This window comes from Melanotaenia boesemani, chromosome 1, assembly GCF_017639745.1.
Source record: "Melanotaenia boesemani isolate fMelBoe1 chromosome 1, fMelBoe1.pri, whole genome shotgun sequence".
Lineage (NCBI taxonomy): Eukaryota > Metazoa > Chordata > Actinopteri > Atheriniformes > Melanotaeniidae > Melanotaenia > Melanotaenia boesemani.
In genome coordinates this window covers 25,604,568-25,626,991 of record NC_055682.1, presented here as the reverse complement: position 1 = coordinate 25,626,991, position 22,424 = coordinate 25,604,568, and the positions used below count along the sequence as shown (strand labels likewise).

The window sequence follows — 22,424 nt, the reverse complement described above, 5'->3', positions numbered from 1 at the left end:
TATATACCAAGATATGTAAATGGCCAAATTCACAGCAAATATGTTACTTCAGTAGATAGAGATCAGGTAAAGTGCAAAGTGAATTAAAGTCTCCTTTCTCAAGCAGTTTCTGTTTGTAATACTGGTTATTACCGATTACAAATCAATTCAAAATATATGATACTATGCCATCAACAGGATGTGAGATTGTAAGAAATCACAGAGAAAATAACTGTCTGCTGAGTCTTAAACTCAAAGATTAATTACGGATTTTCTCCGCATTTACTGGCTCCATTAAAACATTTTTGGAAGATTTTAGGAACTTTGCATTGATATTGTTTAATAACTTGTAATTAAATACTGCTCTGTTTACACATTTTGTTTTTACTTGAAGCTCATTCTAAGGCAAATACGTGAGAATGTAAATGATAATTTAGTGGTGTAGTTCTGCACTATATGAATAACTAAATGTACATTATCAGTCACTTGTGCAGTTACTTTCAAAACTGTCCACTGAGATTAGTTTAGTTTCAAAAGATGGTTTAAGATGTGCCACCTATAAATTAAATTTAAAAGCAGCTATATTTATCTACAGCACCCATATAAAGAAATAATTTTTAACTTGACCTCTGTGTTTAGTTAAAACAAACACAACACAACTTAAACTTTCCTTTTATTAACCCAAGAAAATCAGTATTGGTAACAAGTGTTTACTCCACATCTGTTTTAATATTCAAAAGACATTTTTCACACAAACAGACACAGTCAGTGTCTTTAGGCATAGTACTGAAGGTTAGCCTTCTTCTTGGCTTGGACCTCCAGGATTCCCTCCATGTAATCCTCGTGGTTCAGCTCTGTGGCTCCACGGCGCAGCGCGATCATACCGGCCTCCACACACACAGCTTTGCACTGGGCTCCGTTGAAGTCATCGGTGCAGCGGGCCAGCTCCTCATAGTTGACGTCAGGACTGACGTTCATCTTTCGGGAGTGAATCTGCATGATGCGAGCTCTGGCCTCTTCATTAGGCATGGGGAACTCAATCTTCCTGTCCAGTCGACCTGAACGAAGCAGTGCAGGATCCAAAATGTCCACTCTATTGGTGGCAGCGATCACCTAAAAAATAAAACAATATTACTGTAGTCAAGTCTGAGCCCATCATACTGTAAAGTTATTGTAAGGATGCTGAGTGTTCACAATTTAACCTCTGATTTCCTTAGCAAAACAAACTTTTTTGTCCTTTTATGGCAACTTATGCCAAACGCAGAATATGTTACACAGAGACAACTTTTATTAGTTGAGGCTTGTTGAAATATAAATATTATAACAAATAAAGCTAACAGTTTTACAGAATAAGTTATTTTAATCAGCTACACTATTCTGCCTAATGCAACAACACTTCCAACATAGGCTATGAAGAATTAATAAAATATGTTATATTCTATGTAAACAAGTTTACAAGTGGCAGCATCTTTACCTTGACCTGCATGTTGGGCTGAAATCCATCCAGCTGGTTGAGCAGCTCCAGCATGGTCCTCTGCACTTCTCTGTCTCCCGCCTTCTCGCTGTCAAACCTCTTTGTTCCGATGGCATCCAACTCATCAATGAAGATGATGGATGGGGCTTTTTCTTTGGCCAGGGCAAAGGCATCTCTCACCAGCTTGGCTCCATCTCCGATGAACATCTGGACAAGTTGTGGACCTGCCAGCTTCAGGAAAGTGGCCTTGGTCTGAGCAGCGCAGGCCCTAGCCAGGAGAGTCTTTCCAGTGCCAGGTGGTCCGTACATCAGGACCCCCTTGGGTGGCTGGATCCCCAGGTTTTCAAACTTCTCCTTGTGGTTCATAGGCAGGACTATGGCCTCCACCAGCTCTTGAATCTGCTTATCGAGCCCTCCTATATCACTGTACTGCTCCGTGGGCCGCTCATCTACCTCCATGGCCTTGACTCTGGAATCGTACTCAGTGGGCAAGGTCTCCAGGATCAGGTAGGAGTCTTTATTCACTCCGACCAGGTCCCCGGGCTTCAGCTTCTCGGCATCCACTAGCCCGATCACCGGCAGGAAGTAGGTCTGTCGAGTTGAAGTTTTAATGACTGCGCACTTTCCTTTCCTCTGGGAGTCCAGATCCACATTAGCCCCGTCTTCCTCTTGGTCGTTGGGGTCCACATCCAACAGCTCAATCACGTTGGAAACCAAGTAGGGAAGCGTTTTATTCACCTTTATCTTCTCCGTGTTTTCTTTGATTTTATCCTTCATGGCCTGCAGTTCGTGAGTCACCCGAAGAACTTCGCTCTTCATAATCTTTATCTCACTGTCGAGGAGACGAGTTCGCTGAACTATCTCTTCTGTAGACATTTTTAACACTTCTTCGCCGATACCATCCTCCACTTCATCCCAAACTGATTTGTCACTCAGCGACGCCATCTTTGCTGTCTCTCTTGTGAACTGTGACCCGACGGAACATAAAGGCTTCTCTTCCGGAAGTTGTCGATTGCCTTCTTGAGCGCCGGAGAGCAGTGAGGATGACAGAGAGCAGAAGTTGAATTAATTTAGTTTGTGTATTGTGTTTTACTGGGATTGTGTGAACGTAAGTTTACCAGAATGGCACGCATTTGCGCTGTTAATTATTAAAAGCTGTTGCAAATTTTTATCATAGAACATTGCTGCTTAGACCCCGCTACCAAACATTTATCGGGTCCATGTTAGCTAACATTAGCTTCATGGCTAACTTCAGCTAGCGCGTTACGCGTTTCATTTTGAAGGCTGTCAAGGCGTCATATTTGAAAGCTATTTAGTTATAGATAACTTTCGCCACAGATAGTGTTTAACTGCTAAGGCGAACACATGATGCATGAGGTCAACGTGAAAGGATGAATTAACGTAATTTTATTAAGCATGGAAGATGGTTAAATATGACTTGCTATGTTTATGTTCGCGCCACTACAGGAACTCGTTTTCATAAATTTGCATGTGGTTAATTGAGTATTGTCGATGCATAGTGATAGTCAATTGTAATTCGTAAAGCGTTTGTTCGACTAAACCGCGTTTTTGTTAATCTTTATAGGGGAGATACTTGGGATTATTTCTCCAGAATCCTGTCTCCTGTGGAGGGCTTGTCTTGCACTGATACCTGTTTTAAAAAAAGTCCTCCTACAAAGGACCTGTTGATTGAAACTTTCCCAGCCTCTGTTTGTTGGGAGTGTTGAACGTGCGGAGCTGAACACATGGACCAGAACAACAGTATACCAGCCTTCCAGGGGCTGGCTTCCCCTCAGGTAATGAAGCTTTTTGTATTTTATGATTAACATGTTTTTACAATGTGCTGTCTGTCTTTTTCATGTCAGAATTCTCCCTGCCCCCACGTGTCTGTATTTTCAGGGTTTTAAACTAATTTGCCTCCAGAAGCATTAGCTCTCATTTTGGAAAATTACACAGCACAAAACAATGAACTACTCCAAATTGATATCTAACTCAGTACATTTCTATACTTCCAAGTAGATAGTTGATAGAGCACCATATTTTACTTTAATAGGGAATGCTCTAAAATTGTTAAGTTAAAAAGTTATCTTTTTTTTAATCATGGATGGCAAATGATTGAAGCACTTTACAATAATTTATCATTTATTAACCCCAAAAGAAATTTATTTGGATCAGAGAATTTTTTTCTTTCTGTAAGTTGTCTATTTTGAACCATTTAACAGAAATGCACTTACGATCTAAAATATTTGGTTTAAGTTTATTTGTTTAAAGATTAGTATTAGCAACAATGAACTGTAGATCTACTGTTCCAATTCTGTATACAAGGGCGCATTCTCATCAGCCGTTTTGATATGAATCCTGGTCTCGTCGGAAAGTGTGCTTCATTTCAGGTAGTGTTAATATGCAAATGAATTCTGATTTGAATCAAAGAAGCGGACTCGGCCCGCCTACAAAACAAGGTCTTGGTCTGCTTCTAGTGGACCAAATACAAAAAGCGACCTACAAAACAAAGTGCATTGTGGGTTCAGTGCACAGCATTGTGGGTAAAGCAGCTACAGACATTGTATTTGGTTTACTTCATAAGTGTTTTTTTTATTTTTTATTTTTTATTTTTTATTTTTTATTTTTTTTTTTTTTTTTTTTTATATTTCGTTAAATAACTTTGGAAAATATTTAAACTGGATTTGTTTTCAGTTGCTTCTTAAGAAGGATTGTGTGGTTTACTATAGCCTAAAGAAACCTTACACAATCACAACAACCAGCAATAATCACAATAATGTTCACCTAACCTGATTTTTGATTTGGCATAGGAAAATATTGGTATCGACCAATATCCGAATTTCAGATATCAGATCATAACACCAAAAAAGCGAGTCAGTGCAGCTCTACCAATCTATTTTTGTTTCAGCTTATTTTGTAGATAAGTCTTCCTTTTTTTTTTCTTCTTCTTTTTTTTTTTCTCCTGGCAGAAAGCTGACATGTCCATCAATGCTTCAGTCCCCTCAGTTTATTTTGCACTATAAGTGTTTTGTACAGAATATGTGGTGAATTTATGAAAAGCAGGAAAAAGATATTGTTGTATCACAATTTTATTGCACTTATGCAAAGGTCACCAGAGGGTACTAAATTTATTGACAGAATACAAAGACGTGGTTTTAAAAGACACTGGATTTTAAAAATATCTTGAAAGAGTTGTTGCACAAAAGGCGGGCAAACTTAGAATTGTGATTGTGATAAACACCATTCTTAAATTTCTGCATAGTGATAGTTATGTTTTTACATTTTTTTTTCTTGGGGTGGGGGGGATGTGTGTTTTTGCAGAGCGCCATGACCCCGGGCATGCCTATCTTCAGTCCCATTCTACCATATGGCTCAGGCCTGACACCGCAGCCAGTACAGAACACCAACAGCCTGTCTATACTCGAGGAACAGCAGAGGCAACAGCAGCAACAACAGCAACAGCAGGCCCAGCAAGCCAACTCTGGTACAACACATTTTTATCGTTATTACTGTCTTCATCTTCTACTTTTACTCCGAGAAATTAATCGTAAAGTATTACATAAATTTATGTGCTGTTCATAATACAAAGAGGATGCAGGAAAAATGCTTTTTGTCCCTCAGGCCTTCCAGGGACGTCGGGGCAGACTCCTCAACTCTTCCATTCCCAGGCAGTGACAGGCTCAACTACAACAGCACTGCCGGGGAACACCCCTCTCTATAACACTCCGCTGACCCCCATGACCCCCATCACACCGGCTACTCCTGCCTCGGAGAGCTCTGGCATTGTACCACAGCTACAGTATGTTTCAAGTCCAATTGATATGACTGTTTGTTAGTTTGTGCCAGTTGGCTTAATAATTATTTATGTGATGATTACTCCTTTTGATTTACAGCAGTAGGGGTTGGTGATATATTGAATATACTCAATGTATCCTGAGAAGTTTTATTTGCAATATATAAAATATCTATATCGCAAACATCAACTACAAATTGTCACAGCAGCATCTTAAGCCGTCTGCAGGTGATTTTCTTCGTAGCTTGGCAGGCAGACAGCACACTCCCGCCACTCATCCAGAAAACTTTTCTGTGTGCATGCATGTTGTTTCAAAAGAGACAGGAAAGAAGCATGGAGACTGCAGAAGTAAGCACATTAAGCTAGTGTGAGCATTAAGAGATGGAAGCTGAATGTGAGAAGTCTGTTTTAGGCTGTAATGCGCTTTAGAAACTACCACAATGACAAAGAGACTCTGATTGTTCAGTTGTTTGTGCACATTCCCCTGATGGACATGCAGGTCTTAGTACACTGGAGCAGAAAAACTCCTTCACCTGCTCCTCGCAGGTAAGCAAGTGTTTCCACCTTGGGAACGTTTAAAAATGCAGATATTTTTGTATGGTTTTCATGTGGTTGACGCCACATAACTTCCTATGTGTGCTCTGTCCACTTGTGGGAGAGTAGCTCATCTGTGTTTGCATGGCACAGCTTGTAGAGACGCAACATTACCTAAATATTGTGGTGTAAATAGTAACGTAACATTAACGATAGACTGGTTAGTTTTTATATTAAAAGAACTAAATATAAACTTTTTTTTGAAGAAAGATCTTAAATAGCTTCTGTTGCGATCTAGTGCAAAACAAAAATAACCAAAATAATTATAAAATAATGGAATATGAAATTAATGTATAATAATTAGGGCTGTCAAAAATAACGCGTTAATGGCGCTAACTAATTTATCTAATTAATTGAGTTAATATTTTTAACATAATTAACACATGCACGCCATAACAAGCCCAATACATTTTTTTTAATGACAACGGGGCATGGAGGCGTCTAGAGGCAAGATGGAAAAGATGAGCCAGCTGACTATGGATGGATTTCAGAATAAACAGAACATTGATAGATCAACACATGGCCGTCGCCCCTGTGGAGGATGATGGTGTTTTAACACCACACTTTTCGTGATGAGAGGGTTCCACAAGGTTTTTTTTTTTTTTATTGCATTGTGCACAAACAAATGAGGCTTTTGTGTTTTTAGCCAGATCTTCAGTTTTATCAGAGTTTCTTCATCAATATCAACTGTTTAACTTAATTTGTCAACATTTGTGGTTTTATGACAGATTTTATCACCATGTGGTGATGTGTAGGTGGTTGGTGAGATTATGCTGGATGATTTCTGAATTATGATCTAGAACAGAGAGATGATGCAGAACAACACAGAAGTACATTACATGCTGCATTTACTGACCCTTGGACATTCGATGTTTACCCAAAGGGAGGTCAGTTACTAAATGTAAGCACTGGCTCGCTGTAAAAATGGGCAAATTTCACAAATGGTGATTAATCATGATTAATTAATTTGTAAGCTGTGATTAATCTGATTAATTTAAGAATGTGACAGCCCTAAAAATTATATTTGAGTAATGATAGAAAATAAAATTAACTCCGTGTTCAACTAATAAAATGGTAGAGGAAACACTGGTGTTTTTTAAACAACACTTATGAGTGCAAGTCCCTGGTTTCAAAACAAAAGGTTTGCTAAATTTAACTTGTGATTTGTTTTCTTCCTTTTTAACAGTTTACTTAAATCTGCTGGTGTCTTTATACGTGACAATGTTGAATTAAACATTTATACAGTGTTTTAGGGGAGATTTCAGAACATCCAGATATATATCGTGTATCATTAAAAAGCCAAAGAAATTGGAATATTAGTTATGAGCCATATCACCAGCCCTATTTAGGTTTGCATCTGTGCCTCTGTCTCAAATATTTTTTTAATATTAGCTCCTCTGTACTTTGCCATCAGAAACATAGTATCTACTGTAAATCTGGGCTGTAAACTGGACTTAAAGACCATCGCTCTGAGAGCCAGAAATGCAGAATACAACCCAAAGGTAAGACTGCTCAGCCATGTGCTCTATTAGTTCCACGAGGCAGCGCTTAAATACTTTATTTTTCTGTAGCTTTGAGTCCAGAGCAAAAAAAAAGTTGTCAGTGGAACTCATTTCTCATCATTAACTGCTAAAATTGCACATAAGAAAACATGAACTTGCTGCAAAATGCATCTCATGAACATTAGATAAATTGACCCTACAATTAAAGTGAAAGCACTGGTATCTTTCTGTAATGTTTGAATTAAGTCACATCTGTCATTTCTTAGCGTTTTGCTGCTGTCATCATGAGAATACGAGAACCGAGGACCACTGCTCTCATCTTCAGCTCTGGAAAGATGGTCTGCACAGGAGCCAAGAGGTTCGAATTTCTTTTGTAAATGAATTGTTTTTCATAAAACTTTTATTATTTTCTTCATTGTTTTTAAGGCTATCAGTATCTTTTTGGAATTGGTTCATTTCAGTAAAATGTTTTCTATATTAATATTTGTCCAGCTGTTTTCCCACCGTCTTATTTTTGGGCACTGATTGATTCACTTTCTTTGTAGTGAGGAGCAGTCAAGGTTAGCGGCTAGAAAATATGCGCGTGTGGTTCAGAAACTTGGTTTTCCTGCCAAATTCTTGGACTTCAAGATTCAGAACATGGTGGGCAGTTGTGATGTGAAGTTCCCCATTCGGCTAGAGGGATTAGTCCTCACACACCAACAGTTTAGCAGGTAACTTTTTTTTTTTTTCTGTCTGGAAGCTAACAGATGGCATACAGCAAACAATTTACAAAGGTAGATTTTTTCCATATCTTGTCTAAAATTATTTATAACAGTTTTCTTTTCATACTAAAATGACACGACCTGTGTTTTGTAGCTATGAACCGGAGCTGTTTCCAGGACTGATTTACAGAATGATCAAACCCCGAATTGTCCTGTTGATATTTGTTTCTGGGAAAGTAGTACTCACAGGTAAGTCTTCCCTTATTTGTCATTAGTCTGTATTTATTAAGCTGGATTGAGATTCTGAGGTGGTCACTGGTGCCTGTATGTTAGATTTGGGGAAAATATGTAAAGTTGACTAATTTTAGATGTTTCTTTGGCCATTGTTGAAGCACTGTAAATTGTCTTATTCTTATGGACTTCAGCAGTGTAACATCTAATATCTGCTTGTTTTGAAGGGGCCAAGGTGAGGTCAGAGATCTACGAAGCATTTGAAAACATTTATCCCATCCTGAAAGGCTTTCGCAAGACAACGTAGATTCTATAGCTGCTTTTATTGTCTCGACCATGTCTGTTTTTTACTAGTTTTTTTTTTTTTTTTTCTTTTTAAAGTCACATCAAACTGTGATTTTAATGTTAAACTTGACAGGTGGACTGCTGAAGGGGCTGTTGTACATAATGAGACATTATCACTATCTGTTGCCCTCAGTGTTTTCAGGTTAGTGGTTTTTTGTTTGTTTTTTTTATTTGGAAAGAGAATTTTAAAGGTCCTCATCCGGTGCTCGGATCTCATGTCTAAATCTAATACTGTTGTCTTTCCATTGGTTTCCATTTATTTTTAGTTTATGCATTTCAGGCTTTTGTTGTCCCCATCACATCCCTGATTGTACATAGGACTGTAAGAAATGTAAAAAAAAATGTTAAGAGAAGCAGTCTGGGGCTGTTCTTGTTTTATTTTAAGCAGTTTTAAATAGTTTTGTATTTACCATTTTTATAATTCATGGACTTTTTAATAATGCATGTTCAGATCTGTCAGGTCTGCCATAAAACTCTTGCTCATTGAGTTTTATTGTCAATATTAAGATAATCTAGGTTAATTTGAAGTGGATTTCCATTTGTATTTAGGCTTAAGATGTTATGCACTAATGAAATGTGGATGCTCTTAAATTTGCAAAGAATCCAGATCTTTCAGCCAATGTTAAGTTATAGTTTAGTTTTCAGTTTGCCTCACTTGGTATAGGCTTCTTATACAATCATACTTTAATCTTTGACTGGTTGGAATCAGTTTAGGAAAAAAATGAGTATGTTCCAATTTCAAAAGTGTTTTAATGAGCAAACTTGAGTATATTTTTATTTTGTGGTTAAAAAAATAGGGAAGACGGGGATGGACAGATCAGTTAAAACATGGAAGGCCTCATCTTCTTCATCTTAACCTCAAATTTAGCACTAAAGACTGTACAATGGCAGATAACGTATTGTTTTAAGAGTTTACTTTGTCTAGTTTTCTTTTAAGGCATCCTCTCCGAATGTAGCTAGTTGTACCACAGTTCACTCTAAACCCACTAAAATGACTTGTGGGTTTAAATTCTGGTTATTTCTCTGTGTGGTTGTCTCTTAAATGCACAATTTACTGCTCATATCTTTGACGACCATCTTAATGTTTAGCGGTCAATGTCTTTGATTCAGTGCATTTAATTAACACATTTAATCAATTTCACCAACTCGACTTTTCCACCTGATGTCTGTATTGACCGTAGCTGAAAAAATCAGGGAGCCTTTTTACATCTAAATGCTTCTTTTTCAGTTTATTAATGGTCTGCATTGTACATTAATAAATGTGTTCATATTGACTCTGTGCTGCATTTATTTTTGTTCGGTTTACACATATTGTATATACGCTGTCAGTACTTTTCTTAGTAAAGAGAAAACCATTCATAACAAATGTTTGTCAGTTTTAGTGTTTTGTACATCCTGACATGAATTTTGAAAAAACAAAGGCCAGAAAGTTGCAAAATTACAATTTGAAAATCTGGTTGAAAACAATTTAAGTCATACAAAAATAACTTATCTGGTTGGCCACAAAAGAATGAGTGATTTCAGATTAGATCTGTGTGTAGTCACTGCAGACGTCCTCAGGTGAAACTGATCTGAGTAACAATAACTCAAGTCCCACCATACCAAGCCAAAAAGCTGTTATGTATCTTTAATCTGCAAGTGTTGATCTGAGCTGAAGTCCTGCTTCCAGATGAACTCCGGGCAGTACTGGTCGCCATGGCTACAGCTGGCAGAGCATGTGTAGACAGCCAGAGTCCCCCAGTCAATACTGGCTCCCGTCGAGTCCACAGGGAGACAGTTTAACAGCTGAGGCATCACCTACACACACACATGCACGTAAAGCTATTACATGTTTTGATTTCCGGCAGCTACACATGCTATTCTCAACATGCGAACACTTTATTAATAAACTTCATTATGGCTTGTTTCACGTCTCTGCACTAAATCCCCCATGTCTGAGTTAGTAAATGAGATCACAAACTCCTTGATAAGTTTTCACCGTTGCCAAAAGACGACAGTTCCTATGTTACTCAGTTCTATTTATAACACCAGTTCTTATCAATTTATATGCATGATAAAAGGTTTAACTTGAAGTTGAGGTCAGTAAAGGTGAAGGCTAAAAGCAAAAAGATATAAGTGAGAAAAAAAACCCATTAGCTACAGCTCATTACTGCTGCTATTTTTCCTGGGGTCCAACCCAATACCCATACACGAAAATTACACCAATAATGTGAGATAAAAATAAAAAAAATCAAGTGATAGAAACACACACACAAACTAAATTTTTACATTGGTATAGAAAATACTAAACCAACAATACTATCCAAACTTAAAATTAATTTCATCACCTCACTGTATCAATAAAACTATTTCCATTACATATTTGCACACACATCACCACTCATTTATATAACAGTTACTCTAGTCCCTTTATCTTTAACCCACTGATTATTTACTCGTTTAGACAATGCCAATATCCTCCTATACATTTTTAAATTAAACCTATAATCATTTTATATTTGTTCCAGTAGATACTGCTGTAGTGATGCCTTAAACTGAGTTTTACTATTAGTTTGCGAGATATATTTTGGTAATAAATTCCGCTCTTTAAATGCTACCCCTGGGATTGATATTTAGGAAGCATGGTATTGCCTTCCATGGCTTTGTTGATGATGTGCAGGTGTATCTGCTGCTGAAGGTTCCTTCCCAAGATTCCCGTCAGGTCACTAGCACTTCACAGAGGATCCCATTCTAGGAGTCTTGGTGTGATCGTGGAAGCTAGACAAACAGGTCAGCTCAGTGGTTAAGTCCAGCTTCTTGCAGCTAAGACTTTTTGCCAAAGTCAAGCCTTATCAAAGGAAAAGAGACCTTTAAAAAGTCATCCATGCTTTTATCTCCTCTCGATTAGACTATTGTAACTCTGTATGTGGGAATTGAACAGTCCAAACTTCACTACTCTGTGGAACACTTTGCGCTTATCTGTGCGGTCTGCAAACAGTCTCTCCACCTTTAAATCTTTTCTTACGACGCACTTGTTTACCTTGGCCTCTGGCTGAGTACAGGCACTCTATTGGGGTTTTATGTTGTACTTTTGAATGTGTCCCTGTGTTTTCATATTTTATTTGTTTGTGTAAAGCACTTTGGAGGGTTTAGCTGTATAAATGTGCTATAGAAACAAACTTAACATTGAAACTGATACGTTATTTTGTAGAGAACAGTTTGCTTGATGGCAGTTTTTACTACTGATAAAGTGATTTTACCAACAACAGCACATCTCATAGATGTGTTTACTTGCACTAAAACCCAAGTTCTTATGAATTATGGCTGGTGTCATTGTTACAATATTTCTGATAAATATAAGTAATGAATATATAAATCTGTCTTTAACATGTAATATGTTTAATTGTCAATGCATGGTGTAACATTAGTCCTATAATTACATTTCAGTGCTATGCATGCTGCTAGATTTTGTAACATTTGTAGTTTTTTTAATATTTCTGTTGTGGCACTGGACCTGATTTCTGGGCAATAGTCTAAGTTTGACTAAATCAATGATCAATGCAGAGATTTATAAATCAATTTGTTTGATTGTGGTGTCAGAAAGCTGACCAGACTTCACCCCCATTTTAGCTGTAATCCCATTCACATGCTTTTCCCACGTTAATTAATCATCAATAACGATGCCCAAAAGCTTTGTTTCATACACTTGATTAATTGCCATGTCATTTATTTTTTAACTTAATGTTGGGTTTTTGCTGATAGAATAGTTTGAACCCAGTACCATTCTGCTTGTTTTTGTAATATTTAAAACCAGCTGACTTTGCTCCACCCCTTGAATCACTGATTGTAGTTCCCCCTCCAAAAGTCTGAATGTGTAGTGTTAAACTGGCAGTAACTACCTGAAACTCAAACATCCTTTTAGCGCCACAGGTGCACGGTGGGATGTCCTCATCTGAAGGAATATGCTGAGAGGAAACCCACAAAGGAGAGCCTCCCCGGCTGTAACGTATCACCTGAACGTGACAAAAACACCATCAGATAGAGGAAAACCTGTGGATCTAAGTAACTACACTATGCTGGCTGTCTTATATTTTTTGGACCTGGTGTGGCTCTGGTGCAATCTTCTTTTTAAAATGCTGGAACACTTTGTTGTCTTCAGTCTCATGCATAGCCATCTCTTCCAGGTCTGTTTCTGTCAGGGCTAATAGATGACAGATGAAAGAATCATAATAAAAGAAAGAAAAGTAATCAGATTATCTAAGCTGATACTAGATATTAAACATTACACTGGTTACATCATAAAAAGCATGTTCGACATGACTGAAAACTCACTGTCTGCTAATGAGGGACAGTCTAAACTTTTCTGAATGCTGCCCTCTTCTTCAGCTTCTGTATCTTTTCCTTGCTTTCCCTCCTCATCCTCCTCCTCCTCGGGCTCAGTGACAAGCTCAGACTCAGGAAAAAGGAGGGGAGAGCTTGTGACAACTGTTGCATCTGTACACAGAAAGACATCAGTAAACAAAATTTGTCTTTCTGATTTCAGTTAATGCTACTCTCAAGCTACAATCAGTAGCCACTGCTGCTCAGTTTCTTTTCGAATCACTCAGTGAAGTAATGATGTACCTGGACTGCAACACTCCTTCTTGTGAGAGTGTTTCCAGTGGAGGGTCTGGTGGTGTTTTCCACAATAGGTTACAGTGTGACAGCGGGAGCAGGCTTTGTTGCCAGGGCAACCACACATCCAACACAGTTTAAATCCAGAGACAGACAGCACGGTGTGGTCTTCTTCTGTACCGTTGGGTGGCTCATCCTCTGAGGAAAGTTAGATAAAGAAACAAAACATGGAGATAAAATATCATCAGAGGAGTCGCTCACTGCAAGCAGAGCATAAAAATGCATTTTAGTTATTTGTTCATTTATACCCCATTATATCTCTTCTGCAACAACTTTTATCTGCATTTTTTTTTCTTGAAATCAAAGTTCTGACCTAAAAATTTCTCATGGATGCTGCAGTTAATAATATTTCTGGGAAACTTAGTTTGCAGAGTTTATTAATTTCTTTATAGCGCCTATGAGGGAATCCAGCTTAGCATTAATACTGGACAGTTTGGATCAATTCAAATGCCAAATATGGAGTAGGTCATCCTTTTGCCACCAAAAGAGCTCTGACTAGTGACTGAAATCAATCAATCAATTGCACATGAACAAACCTGGAGGAGGCTCATAGGGGTAGAACTCATTCCTCCTGGGCAGCTGACTTCGTAAAACTGGTATAAAAAAGAAAAAAGTTTTGTAAAATGCTCCTAATCTTGCAATGATACTGAAAAGAGTTCGGCTACAGGAGCACCAGCTGTGCAGATACCCTACAAGAACGACAAACACGAAAGCAGTAATGATGGCTCCATGTACCTTTCATGCAGCGGCTGTCATTGTGTGAGTAGCATTCAGGAGTTTTGCAGCAGAACAGAAGGAGTGTTCGATGGAAGCTTCTGTCCTGACCGGATATCGGTGCATACACCTGCAGCAAAGATAGACAGGAATGCAACACAAGATATATCAAGTTTTTAAAGGAGAATATTTTTAGATGTGTATTTGGCTGAATTAATTAATATCTTGCTTGGAATTATAGAAGTTAAATAACTGAGTGTTAATGTTGGAAAAAATTATTAAAATGTTGTTTGGGGGTTTGAGCCTTGTGTTATGGTAATAATTTAGAGGAAGTTTAAAAACAGTGCTTTAAGCAAATTGTTTAAAAAAAGACTTAAAATTTATTCATAATGTATGCTTGTATGTTTTAAATTGTGAGATGTGTGGGGCAATGGGTTTTACTATTTGGCTGTGCTGTTAATAAAGATTTCCATCACTGTTTAAACTCAGAAAAATGCCAAGAAATGACCGTGGAACTGCTTTCAAGTGAACAAGATACATATTAAGAAGCACATACTCATTGTTATCACACAACACCGGCAGACTAGTCGCTTATCAATTCATATTATTTGATTAAATACATCCACACCGACCTGCAGTAGGAAGACCATAGGAAGCCGGCAGATCTCGCACTCCAGCTCGTGAAGGGAGGGCAGGTCTTTTTGGCTAAGCCACGCTGGTTTCCCTCCTACTTTGCTGGGGAACTGTGAAGATCGAAGCCGCCACGGCTCTGCCTCCTCCAAGAAACCCAGAACTACCTCTGCTGAGGACATGTTTGAATCTATAAAAATAAAATAAATTAATCAATCTCCAACTGACTGCATTGAAAAAGTGAGGAGCTTTAATTAGCTGTCACAACCACAACACATGTAGGTACAGTTACGAACATCATCCGTGAGGAAACACCAGTAAGAATTGTTCCGCTGTCCGTAAAGTTCTAACTTAATTAATATTTCTTTAAGTAAACTGTTATCATAATCTATTTGGTAATTGAGAAATCAGTATATTTTCTTTTTGTTTCCAGGCACATACATATAAATATATATCTATTTTTTTTTATAAAGACTAACAGGACTTTGTGATTGAGTAACACCTTATTATGTCACTATGCTCACTAGATGGCGCAAATGTCGTATCTTTGGTTTGCAAAACGTATACAAGATGTCAAACATTGGTAGCCTGACCTATGTAAACTGTAATCCAACATAAGTGGATAATGACAGCTGAAAGTAGCCCAACCAAACACATTTACTTGAATATAGTACTTTACTTTGAGTATAGTACTTTTCAATAGCACGCTGCGCCTGTATTTAGTTGGAATAAAATCAATTTTCATGTTTCAGAGGGATTATTGTACTCTCTGCTACGTCTAATTCATCTGACAAATGTAGCTGCTAAATACATAGACCTGTCATATAACAATATTATGTAATGACTATAATATGTGCTTGTAAAAACTAATTTCAAAGCTACAAATATTTGACTAAAATACAAAAAGTAAAAGTAAAATGTTATGCAAAGTGAGGAGTGTGGCTAACTTAGTTCACCGCTAAGCCACTGTATTCTAAAACCTTTGACAGACTGCTAGTGAGACAAGACAAAGAAGTAGAATAAATTAATAAAATTTGTTGTAAAAATAACGTTTAATATATATATATATATATTTATATATATATATATATATATATATATATATATATATATATATATATATATATATATATATATATATATAACAATTCTATTCTAAACCTATAGGCCAATAGGACATGATACAGACAGTTAATTAATTGCACTTCTCTTAGTCTACAAGCTACTTTATTTAAACTTTAAAGCAAGTTCACACCTTAAATCGTATTTTTCTCCCCTTAGGAAAACTATCTCCGTGTCCCCAGAAGAGTACCCCCTAAAGTTACTGGGATCCCGATGTCCTCACAACCAGAGTAAATAAAAGTACTCTCTCTCTCTCTCTCTCTCTCTCTCACACACACACACACACACACACACACACACACACACACACACACACACACACACACACACACACACACACACACACGCTTAGTGATGTCACGGAAGGGGAGTTTTGGACGTCTCTGTCCGTTGGGCGCCTGGACTGACTCACATTGTAACAAACGGCCAGCACTAATTAAATCTCTGCTCTTTAAACTGGACTTTGTAATTAATAACTAAATAAACCATGTAGCTGAAAGGGACGCGGCGTCATTCGTGGATTCTGGGGGGTGTAAAGAAATTTAACCTTTTGCCATTTAACCATGGAAACTGAAAGGAAACGGAAAGCGGCACCAACGGCCAGCCAACAGATTTCTCCAACGGAAGAATGGACGGTGTGAAAACTGGACATACTCGCCAGGAGTGATCGACCCGCCTGGGTCTCCTCCACCTCCATGTCACCCTCCTCCCCGTACCAGGTGCCTTCGCGGAACGATGGGAGCTACAAATCACCGGCACCGATGTCCCCGGCTCCGCCCGTCCCGCCACGGAGGGTCCGGTGTCGGGACTGGGGCTCAAGCGGGAAGACGCGGCGATCCGGAGTAGGGTCAGCGGGAGCAACAGGAGCGGAGAGGCGGGTGAAGTGCGTACTGGTGGGGGACGGAGCTGTGGGGAAAACCAGCCTGGTGGTCAGCTACACCACAAATGGATATCCTACCGAGTACGTCCCGACCGCGTTTGACAACTTCTCAGGTAAAAGACATTGATGAAATACTATAGCCTACCTGTATGAAGATATCTAACATCAACTCTTTTCATGATAAATTAAGAAACTTAAACTAATCTAATCTAATCTTTTACAAATGTTTGATATGAAATACATTTTAATCACAAACTATCTTTCAGTGCTATGACTGTCAGAATTAATGTTAATTTATTATGTGAGTATTAGGCCTGTTAGATAAGCAAACTAACTCACTATCTCTAACTAAATTATGTATTTGCTTAACTTCTGGCTTTATGAATATCTATCAATAATTGGAGCAGATAATTCCAGAAATCACAGTAAACTGAACATTTTCTTTACTATAGGTGTGTCTTTATTGCTTAATTTTTGTCAGCTGATTGCTAGCGAAACTCCACATGGGTGTTACTGACATCATGACGGTGTGTGCATGTGTTTGTGTGCATAGCAATGGTATCAGTGGATGGGCATCCAGTCAAACTACAACTCTGTGACACAGCTGGACAGGTCAGTAATTTCGGTGCAAACACACACACACACACACACACACACACACACACACACACACACACACACACACACACACACACACACACAAAGACACACACAGCAGCAGCATTTCCTGTTGTTGTTTCTTTTTCTATACTGGACAACAATATGCCTCTGTTGTGGAATTATCCTTTCTTTCTGGTCTAAATTACACAGGATATGACAGGACACAGAACGGGATGTAGGACATGCAACAGTTCCCTGACTGGAACCAAAAGGGGACACTGTGGTTGTTTTGTCAGATGGGTTTACCCCCTAGCCACAATCCTTTTTTGATACTGGTCAAAGTTTTTATACTGAACCTGATTTTCCAAATCAGATCTGTAAACATACAGCTTATGTTCTGTCCATACTTCAGTAAAAATGTAAAGGAATAAAACCAAAAAAAGATTTCCTGCTCCATCCACATTTGCTGTTACATAGACCAACAGAAGCATAGCAGTGTTGTTTAAGCAACAGAGTTCCTAAGCTCTAAAATTCTAAATAATAGGAGCAAATATGCAAATTACACTTGGGCAAAAATTGATTTTGGAAAAGCTTCTTGTCCAGGAAGCTGTGTGTATGATAGGTCTTTCCTTTGAAAAACATGGTAAACAGAAAGTAATGCAGTTATGTCTACAGTTGGAGTAGCAGATGTTTGTCTTAAAAAGATCCATATTATGAGATACAAGCTACAACTGGTCAGACATTGTGAACACAAGCACAACACAAATGATAATGAAAACTGACTATCTATACCCACACGTCTTAGTCAAGATATGCCAAGTATGTCCCAAAGCACATTTTTGATAAGAGTAATAGACACCTCAGAACTCATATGGGTGCCTGCGCATACACTATTGTGCATGGAATGCAGCAGCTGCATCCACCTACAGTGGAAAACAGGATAGATTTCTTTTTTCATACCGAAAAACTGTGGCTATTGCTGTAAAATGAGAAATCTTATTTATATTTAGTGGATGGCGAGTATTATGTGACGTTTTTAATCCTTGAACATGTGAATACAAGATACCGCACACTGAAATAAAAAATAAATCTACATTTTCTACACAAAGACCATCTGTCCTGATATATGAAGACAGAATGAATGGGAGGATCATAGAGGAGAGGGTGGAAAATTGCAGGTCAAAAGATAACTAAGGTGAAACCAGACAAAACTTTATAGTTAATCCTCCGTAAATAAACAGATCAGTCAGTGGCTTTTGACTGATTATTACCGTCTCTCTTATGCACATGAAAAGGTTGATAGAAGTTGTCCTTCCTGCTCTGCTGTTGGGACTAAATCTGACTTTGTTCGGTTGCTTCCTCTTCTTGAAATATTTATCGTCATAGCATCCCTCTGTTCCTTATGTCTCCATCTCCCCTTGTCCAATTTTGCTGAAACATACAGAACTGAAAACCTCTTGGAGATTATTGTCAATGCTACACTGGGGATGCCAGTCAATCTTTAAAGCATTCTTGAGTTGGTTGGTCTTTATCTCTTTGACTTTTAAACTCTTGGTGGCTCTCTTTTAATCTCTTCCAGGATGAGTTTGACAAGCTGCGTCCTTTGTGTTACACCAGTGCAGATGTCTTCCTGCTGTGCTTCAGTGTCGTCAGTCCCGCTTCTTTCCAAAATGTTCCTGAAAAATGGGTGCCAGAGATTCGAAAACACGCCCCTTTGGCTCCACTTGTTCTCGTCGGGACGCAATGTGACCTCCGAGAAGATGTCAAGGTGTGGGGTTTGAACACAGACATAACAAGTCTCACTGTGATTTAGTTTCTGATCATGTAAATAAATGAGACAATGTGCATACTAGCTGGAAGCCTCACAAGAGTAGCAAAAACCAGACAGATTGCTTTATGATAGAAACTCAGTTGCTATGTCTACTAGTACATGTTTCTAATAATAATTTGTAACAACATGTGGTTCAAAATTTTGGGTTATTGTTTCAGTTGTCTGTTTTAATATTCCCTTGGTTAAACCCAGAAAAGTGTCTTTCTCTAGCTTAATCTTGGCAGCAGCTGCTTCTTTCTCAATTTTAGAAACATCTTTTTGTTTAATGTAAAGTTACTCAGTAAGCAGTAAAAACTGCAGTCATCCACTGGAAATGTAATTTAACTGCTGAACACAATTAGACTGAAAACTGTCATCAAGGTAAATCAAGTCTCCCGTGGATCTTAAAAATCACTTTTTTTCTTTTTTTTTTTCTTTTTATTTTTTATTTTAGTGAGTTGTTTGTAATAAACTTTCAACAGAGTGCTCTGTTTACAGTAAAGCCAAGGAGGAAAAGCTAGTTTCTCCCAACTGTTGATATTAAGGAGAATTATTAGTGAAATGAAAAAGATTAATCAGTAGTTTTTTTTTTTTGTTACATTTATGTGAAACAAAAACTTCTTTGATGCAGCAACACATGAAGTAAACAACAGCCATTTTGACTTGTTGAGTCGAAAAAGAAGAGGTGTAATTTTTTTTTTTTTTTTTTTATTCCACTGTCCTATTACAAAAGGAAGGGTGATGGTAAAGTGACTTATGAAAGTAAAGCAGCCTAACAGAACTGATTTTATGATTGTCGCCTGTCCTTTTTCTACTGTGACCTCCAAAATATTTTTCTTTGGAAAAAATAATATATATAATAATATAATATATATATATATATTATATAACTTCACTGCCTGCAGTTCCCAACCATAATGTAATGGTTGTTACGCATCTGTGTTTCTCACGGGTGTCAGAAACCTCATCATGTTTAATTACATGGAAAACACAGTTTTAAGATGCAGCATCTGCTGGTGATGCTTTCAGAGGAGTTATAAGATTTCCTATCTGTTGAAACGTCTAAATGGAATTTTTTTAAGATCATTAACAGTGTTTTATAGTGTATTTGACAAAGCTCAGAACAGCTGCAGCTGCTACAAGAGTGTCACAAATTTGTCTTTATGGAATCTCTGCATGACGCTTACCAAATCCACAAAACTAATTGTGCATCTATCCTTACTTCTTGTTTAATAAATATCTTTGTAATTCTGAAGACGTGTATAAAGGATACCTCTTTTCTTTAGGTCCTCATAGACCTGGCTAAATACAGAGAACGTCCTGTGGACCCCATGGATGCTCGTGACTGTGCAATGGAGATTGGAGCTGTGGCTTACATGGAGTGCTCTTCTTTGACGCAAAAAAATCTCAAGGAAGTGTTTGACACGGCCATACTGGCCAGTCTGCAGAATAACAGCTCTCGTAAGCAGCCGAGAGGGAAACAAAAACGGAGGAAAAAACAAAGGCAGAAACCGGACAAGATGAAAAGCCTATCAAAGTCATGGTGGAAAAGGTACTGCTGTGTGGCCTAGAACAGACTTATGATGGGTTTGGTTCTTAGATCCTCTGGTGACTTCATTCTGGTCTGGTTCCAGCTGGGTCTGGACTCTGTCAGCACAGAAAATCAGCTTTCTCTCTAAAGAAGCCTGATACAGGACCTTTGCTGGATTGTGGAAGGGAACCAAGTAAGACTGTCCCAGACGTGAAATGTTTTTGTTCATATTATGGATAAGATTTACTACTGAGCCTCTAGTGTGAGCCCTTTGCAGGGTTCACCTTGTGTTTCCTTCACCTGAACTGGTTCTCTTCTGAAAACAGCAGAAGATGTGATGGTATTGTTCAGGATTTGACTGGTATTAAGTTGAAGAAGAACATGAACTGTTTTTTCTGTGGAGTTCTGGTCAAATCCCCTCCCAGACCTATTATGGATTTTTGCGGCCTTGTATGTGGCCTTGAAATGAACTGGACTGTCAGCAGAATATGTGTTATTGGTGACCTAAATGCAACTATATCCAGTCAGTCATTGTTCTAAATTGCATCTTACTTTAGACTGCTTTCAAATAGAGCTGCCCTCAAAACCAAACTTTATCATCTAGGATCATTTAGGATTTTCTGGCCCAGACATGATCACCAGACATAATTAAAGTCCAGCCTGTAACTAATTTTAGTGCTACTTTTTTTTTCTTATAAATGGGGCCATTGTTATTCCAATAGAAAAAAAAAAAAAAAAAAAAAACTAACTCATTACGACTCTGTCCTGGCCAAATGCACAGTTTACTGTTGTGCCACATAAAAAATAGTGAGAATGTTTCACCTTTTAATTTAGTCCTGATCTCAGTAATTCATAGATGATTCATATTTTAATTTTTGTATGGTTTTCTTTATGTCCTGCGAAGATTTGGCTTCAGTTTGGATCAAATTTATTCTGCATACCTCATGAGGGTAAAATCACTCATGCATTGATCAAAGCAGAGATTTCCAAACAACCATACATTTGAAGGCATTGTCTGTATATCCTAACACAGGCTTTGTTCTTTAACAGCAGGTTGTATTTTTATTCACAATCCCCTTTGGGTTTGCTCTTGGTAACCATGATAATTTATCATCCGCATCTATCTGACATTGAAGGCTTAACTAAACAGTCTGAAAATGTAGTGGTGCCAGTGTGGGTTGGTTAATTATAAATCTTATTTCAGTGGTGGCAGATTCTTGTCTGGGCTGCACTTGACCTTAATCAGGATGAAGAAAATTTTGCAATTTCTAATAACATTTTTCCACAAGGCACAACTGTTCTCAGTAAAGTAGCAGACGAGAGCCTCTTTTCAAATGAAAATGGAAAATCTTAGATTGCAGACATGTTTGATTTTAATAGACATCACAAAACCAGTAAAACAACGAATAGGCTTCAGATATTTGAACTGCTTTTTGTGAGTTTGATTTATATTTCCAAACATTTAACAGCATTAAGTATGAGCACTTGATATCGACCAAGATGGATCTCATTGTGTTCCAAATCACAAGAGGGACTCGTATCTCATTGTGTAAGTCTGTGTCAAGAACACATGGAGGTTCAGTTTATAGCTTTTTCAGTGTTTTCAGTGCAGTTATATGTTTGGCGGTGAAAATAGTATAAATTACATGTTTTTCTGTTCAATCTTTTCTTAATAGTAAAAAACTATATGTTCACTCATAATGTTTGTTGATCTGTCTTTGATTACTTTACAAAAAGAAAAACAATCTTTATCTTTTTAAGGTGGTAATAATGAATTATTTCTGTCACTCACACCACCTACATCACCTGTTCTGTCTTTCTTCTCTCTCAGATTGAGCATTTTATGTGGTGTAACTGAGCTG

The 22,424-nt window shown here is 37.9% G+C and overlaps 4 protein-coding genes across 4 annotated transcripts; 2 read left to right on the top strand and 2 right to left on the bottom strand.

The window, feature by feature from the left end:
* Positions 1 to 642: 642 nt before the first annotated feature.
* On the bottom strand, positions 643 to 2,428 carry psmc3 (proteasome 26S subunit, ATPase 3). Its single transcript, XM_041987230.1, has 2 exons — positions 1,454 to 2,428; positions 643 to 1,092 (listed from the first exon to the last, which is right to left on the bottom strand). The coding sequence occupies exons 1-2, from the start codon at positions 2,396 to 2,398 to the stop codon at positions 754 to 756; spliced, it is 1,284 nt and encodes a 427-aa protein (XP_041843164.1). The 5' UTR covers positions 2,399 to 2,428; the 3' UTR covers positions 643 to 753.
* Positions 2,429 to 2,454: 26 nt separating this feature from the next.
* LOC121641230 (TATA box binding protein) lies at positions 2,455 to 9,896 on the top strand. Its single transcript, XM_041987256.1, has 9 exons — positions 2,455 to 2,561; positions 3,039 to 3,249; positions 4,775 to 4,937; positions 5,075 to 5,252; positions 7,255 to 7,342; positions 7,609 to 7,700; positions 7,888 to 8,055; positions 8,201 to 8,295; positions 8,505 to 9,896. The coding sequence occupies exons 2-9, from the start codon at positions 3,199 to 3,201 to the stop codon at positions 8,582 to 8,584; spliced, it is 915 nt and encodes a 304-aa protein (XP_041843190.1). The 5' UTR covers positions 2,455 to 2,561; positions 3,039 to 3,198; the 3' UTR covers positions 8,585 to 9,896.
* Positions 9,897 to 10,234: 338 nt separating this feature from the next.
* pdcd2 (programmed cell death 2) lies at positions 10,235 to 16,475 on the bottom strand. Its single transcript, XM_041987243.1, has 9 exons — positions 16,396 to 16,475; positions 14,622 to 14,809; positions 14,011 to 14,119; positions 13,812 to 13,868; positions 13,225 to 13,413; positions 12,934 to 13,095; positions 12,702 to 12,802; positions 12,501 to 12,614; positions 10,235 to 10,419 (listed from the first exon to the last, which is right to left on the bottom strand). Exons 1-9 carry the CDS (start codon positions 16,436 to 16,438, stop codon positions 10,240 to 10,242), a joined length of 1,143 nt encoding a protein of 380 aa, XP_041843177.1. The 5' UTR covers positions 16,439 to 16,475; the 3' UTR covers positions 10,235 to 10,239.
* On the top strand, positions 16,437 to 21,962 carry rhoua (ras homolog family member Ua). The gene is made up of 5 exons (XM_041987269.1): positions 16,437 to 16,734; positions 17,175 to 17,233; positions 18,801 to 18,989; positions 20,318 to 20,583; positions 20,666 to 21,962. The coding sequence occupies exons 1-5, from the start codon at positions 16,437 to 16,439 to the stop codon at positions 20,718 to 20,720; spliced, it is 867 nt and encodes a 288-aa protein (XP_041843203.1). The 3' UTR covers positions 20,721 to 21,962.
* Positions 21,963 to 22,424: the final 462 nt, after the last annotated feature.

Bases quoted from the DNA above. Each gene is read 5' to 3' on its own strand.
- psmc3 (XM_041987230.1), bottom strand. From the start codon at position 2,398: ATGGCGTCGCTGAGTGACAAATCAGTTTGGGATGAAGTGGAGGATGGT. The intron at 1,093-1,453 runs GTAAAGATGCTG...TTTATTTTTTAG, and splicing joins AGCCCAACATGCAGGTCAAG to GTGATCGCTGCCACCAATAG.
- LOC121641230 (XM_041987256.1), top strand. From the start codon at position 3,199: ATGGACCAGAACAACAGTATACCAGCCTTCCAGGGGCTGGCTTCCCCT. The intron at 5,253-7,254 runs GTATGTTTCAAG...CTTTGCCATCAG, and splicing joins GGCATTGTACCACAGCTACA to AAACATAGTATCTACTGTAA. The intron at 7,343-7,608 runs GTAAGACTGCTC...GTCATTTCTTAG, and splicing joins ATGCAGAATACAACCCAAAG to CGTTTTGCTGCTGTCATCAT.
- rhoua (XM_041987269.1), top strand. From the start codon at position 16,437: ATGTCACCCTCCTCCCCGTACCAGGTGCCTTCGCGGAACGATGGGAGC. The intron at 17,234-18,800 runs GTCAGTAATTTC...AATCTCTTCCAG, and splicing joins TCTGTGACACAGCTGGACAG to GATGAGTTTGACAAGCTGCG. The intron at 20,584-20,665 runs GTACTGCTGTGT...GTCTGGTTCCAG, and splicing joins TCAAAGTCATGGTGGAAAAG to CTGGGTCTGGACTCTGTCAG.
- pdcd2 (XM_041987243.1), bottom strand. From the start codon at position 16,438: ATGGAGGTGGAGGAGACCCAGGCGGGTCGATCACTCCTGGCGA. The intron at 14,120-14,621 runs GTCGGTGTGGAT...TCTTTGCTGCAG, and splicing joins CTATGGTCTTCCTACTGCAG to GTGTATGCACCGATATCCGG. The intron at 13,414-13,811 runs GTTTGTTCATGT...AACTTTCCTCAG, and splicing joins CCCCTATGAGCCTCCTCCAG to AGGATGAGCCACCCAACGGT.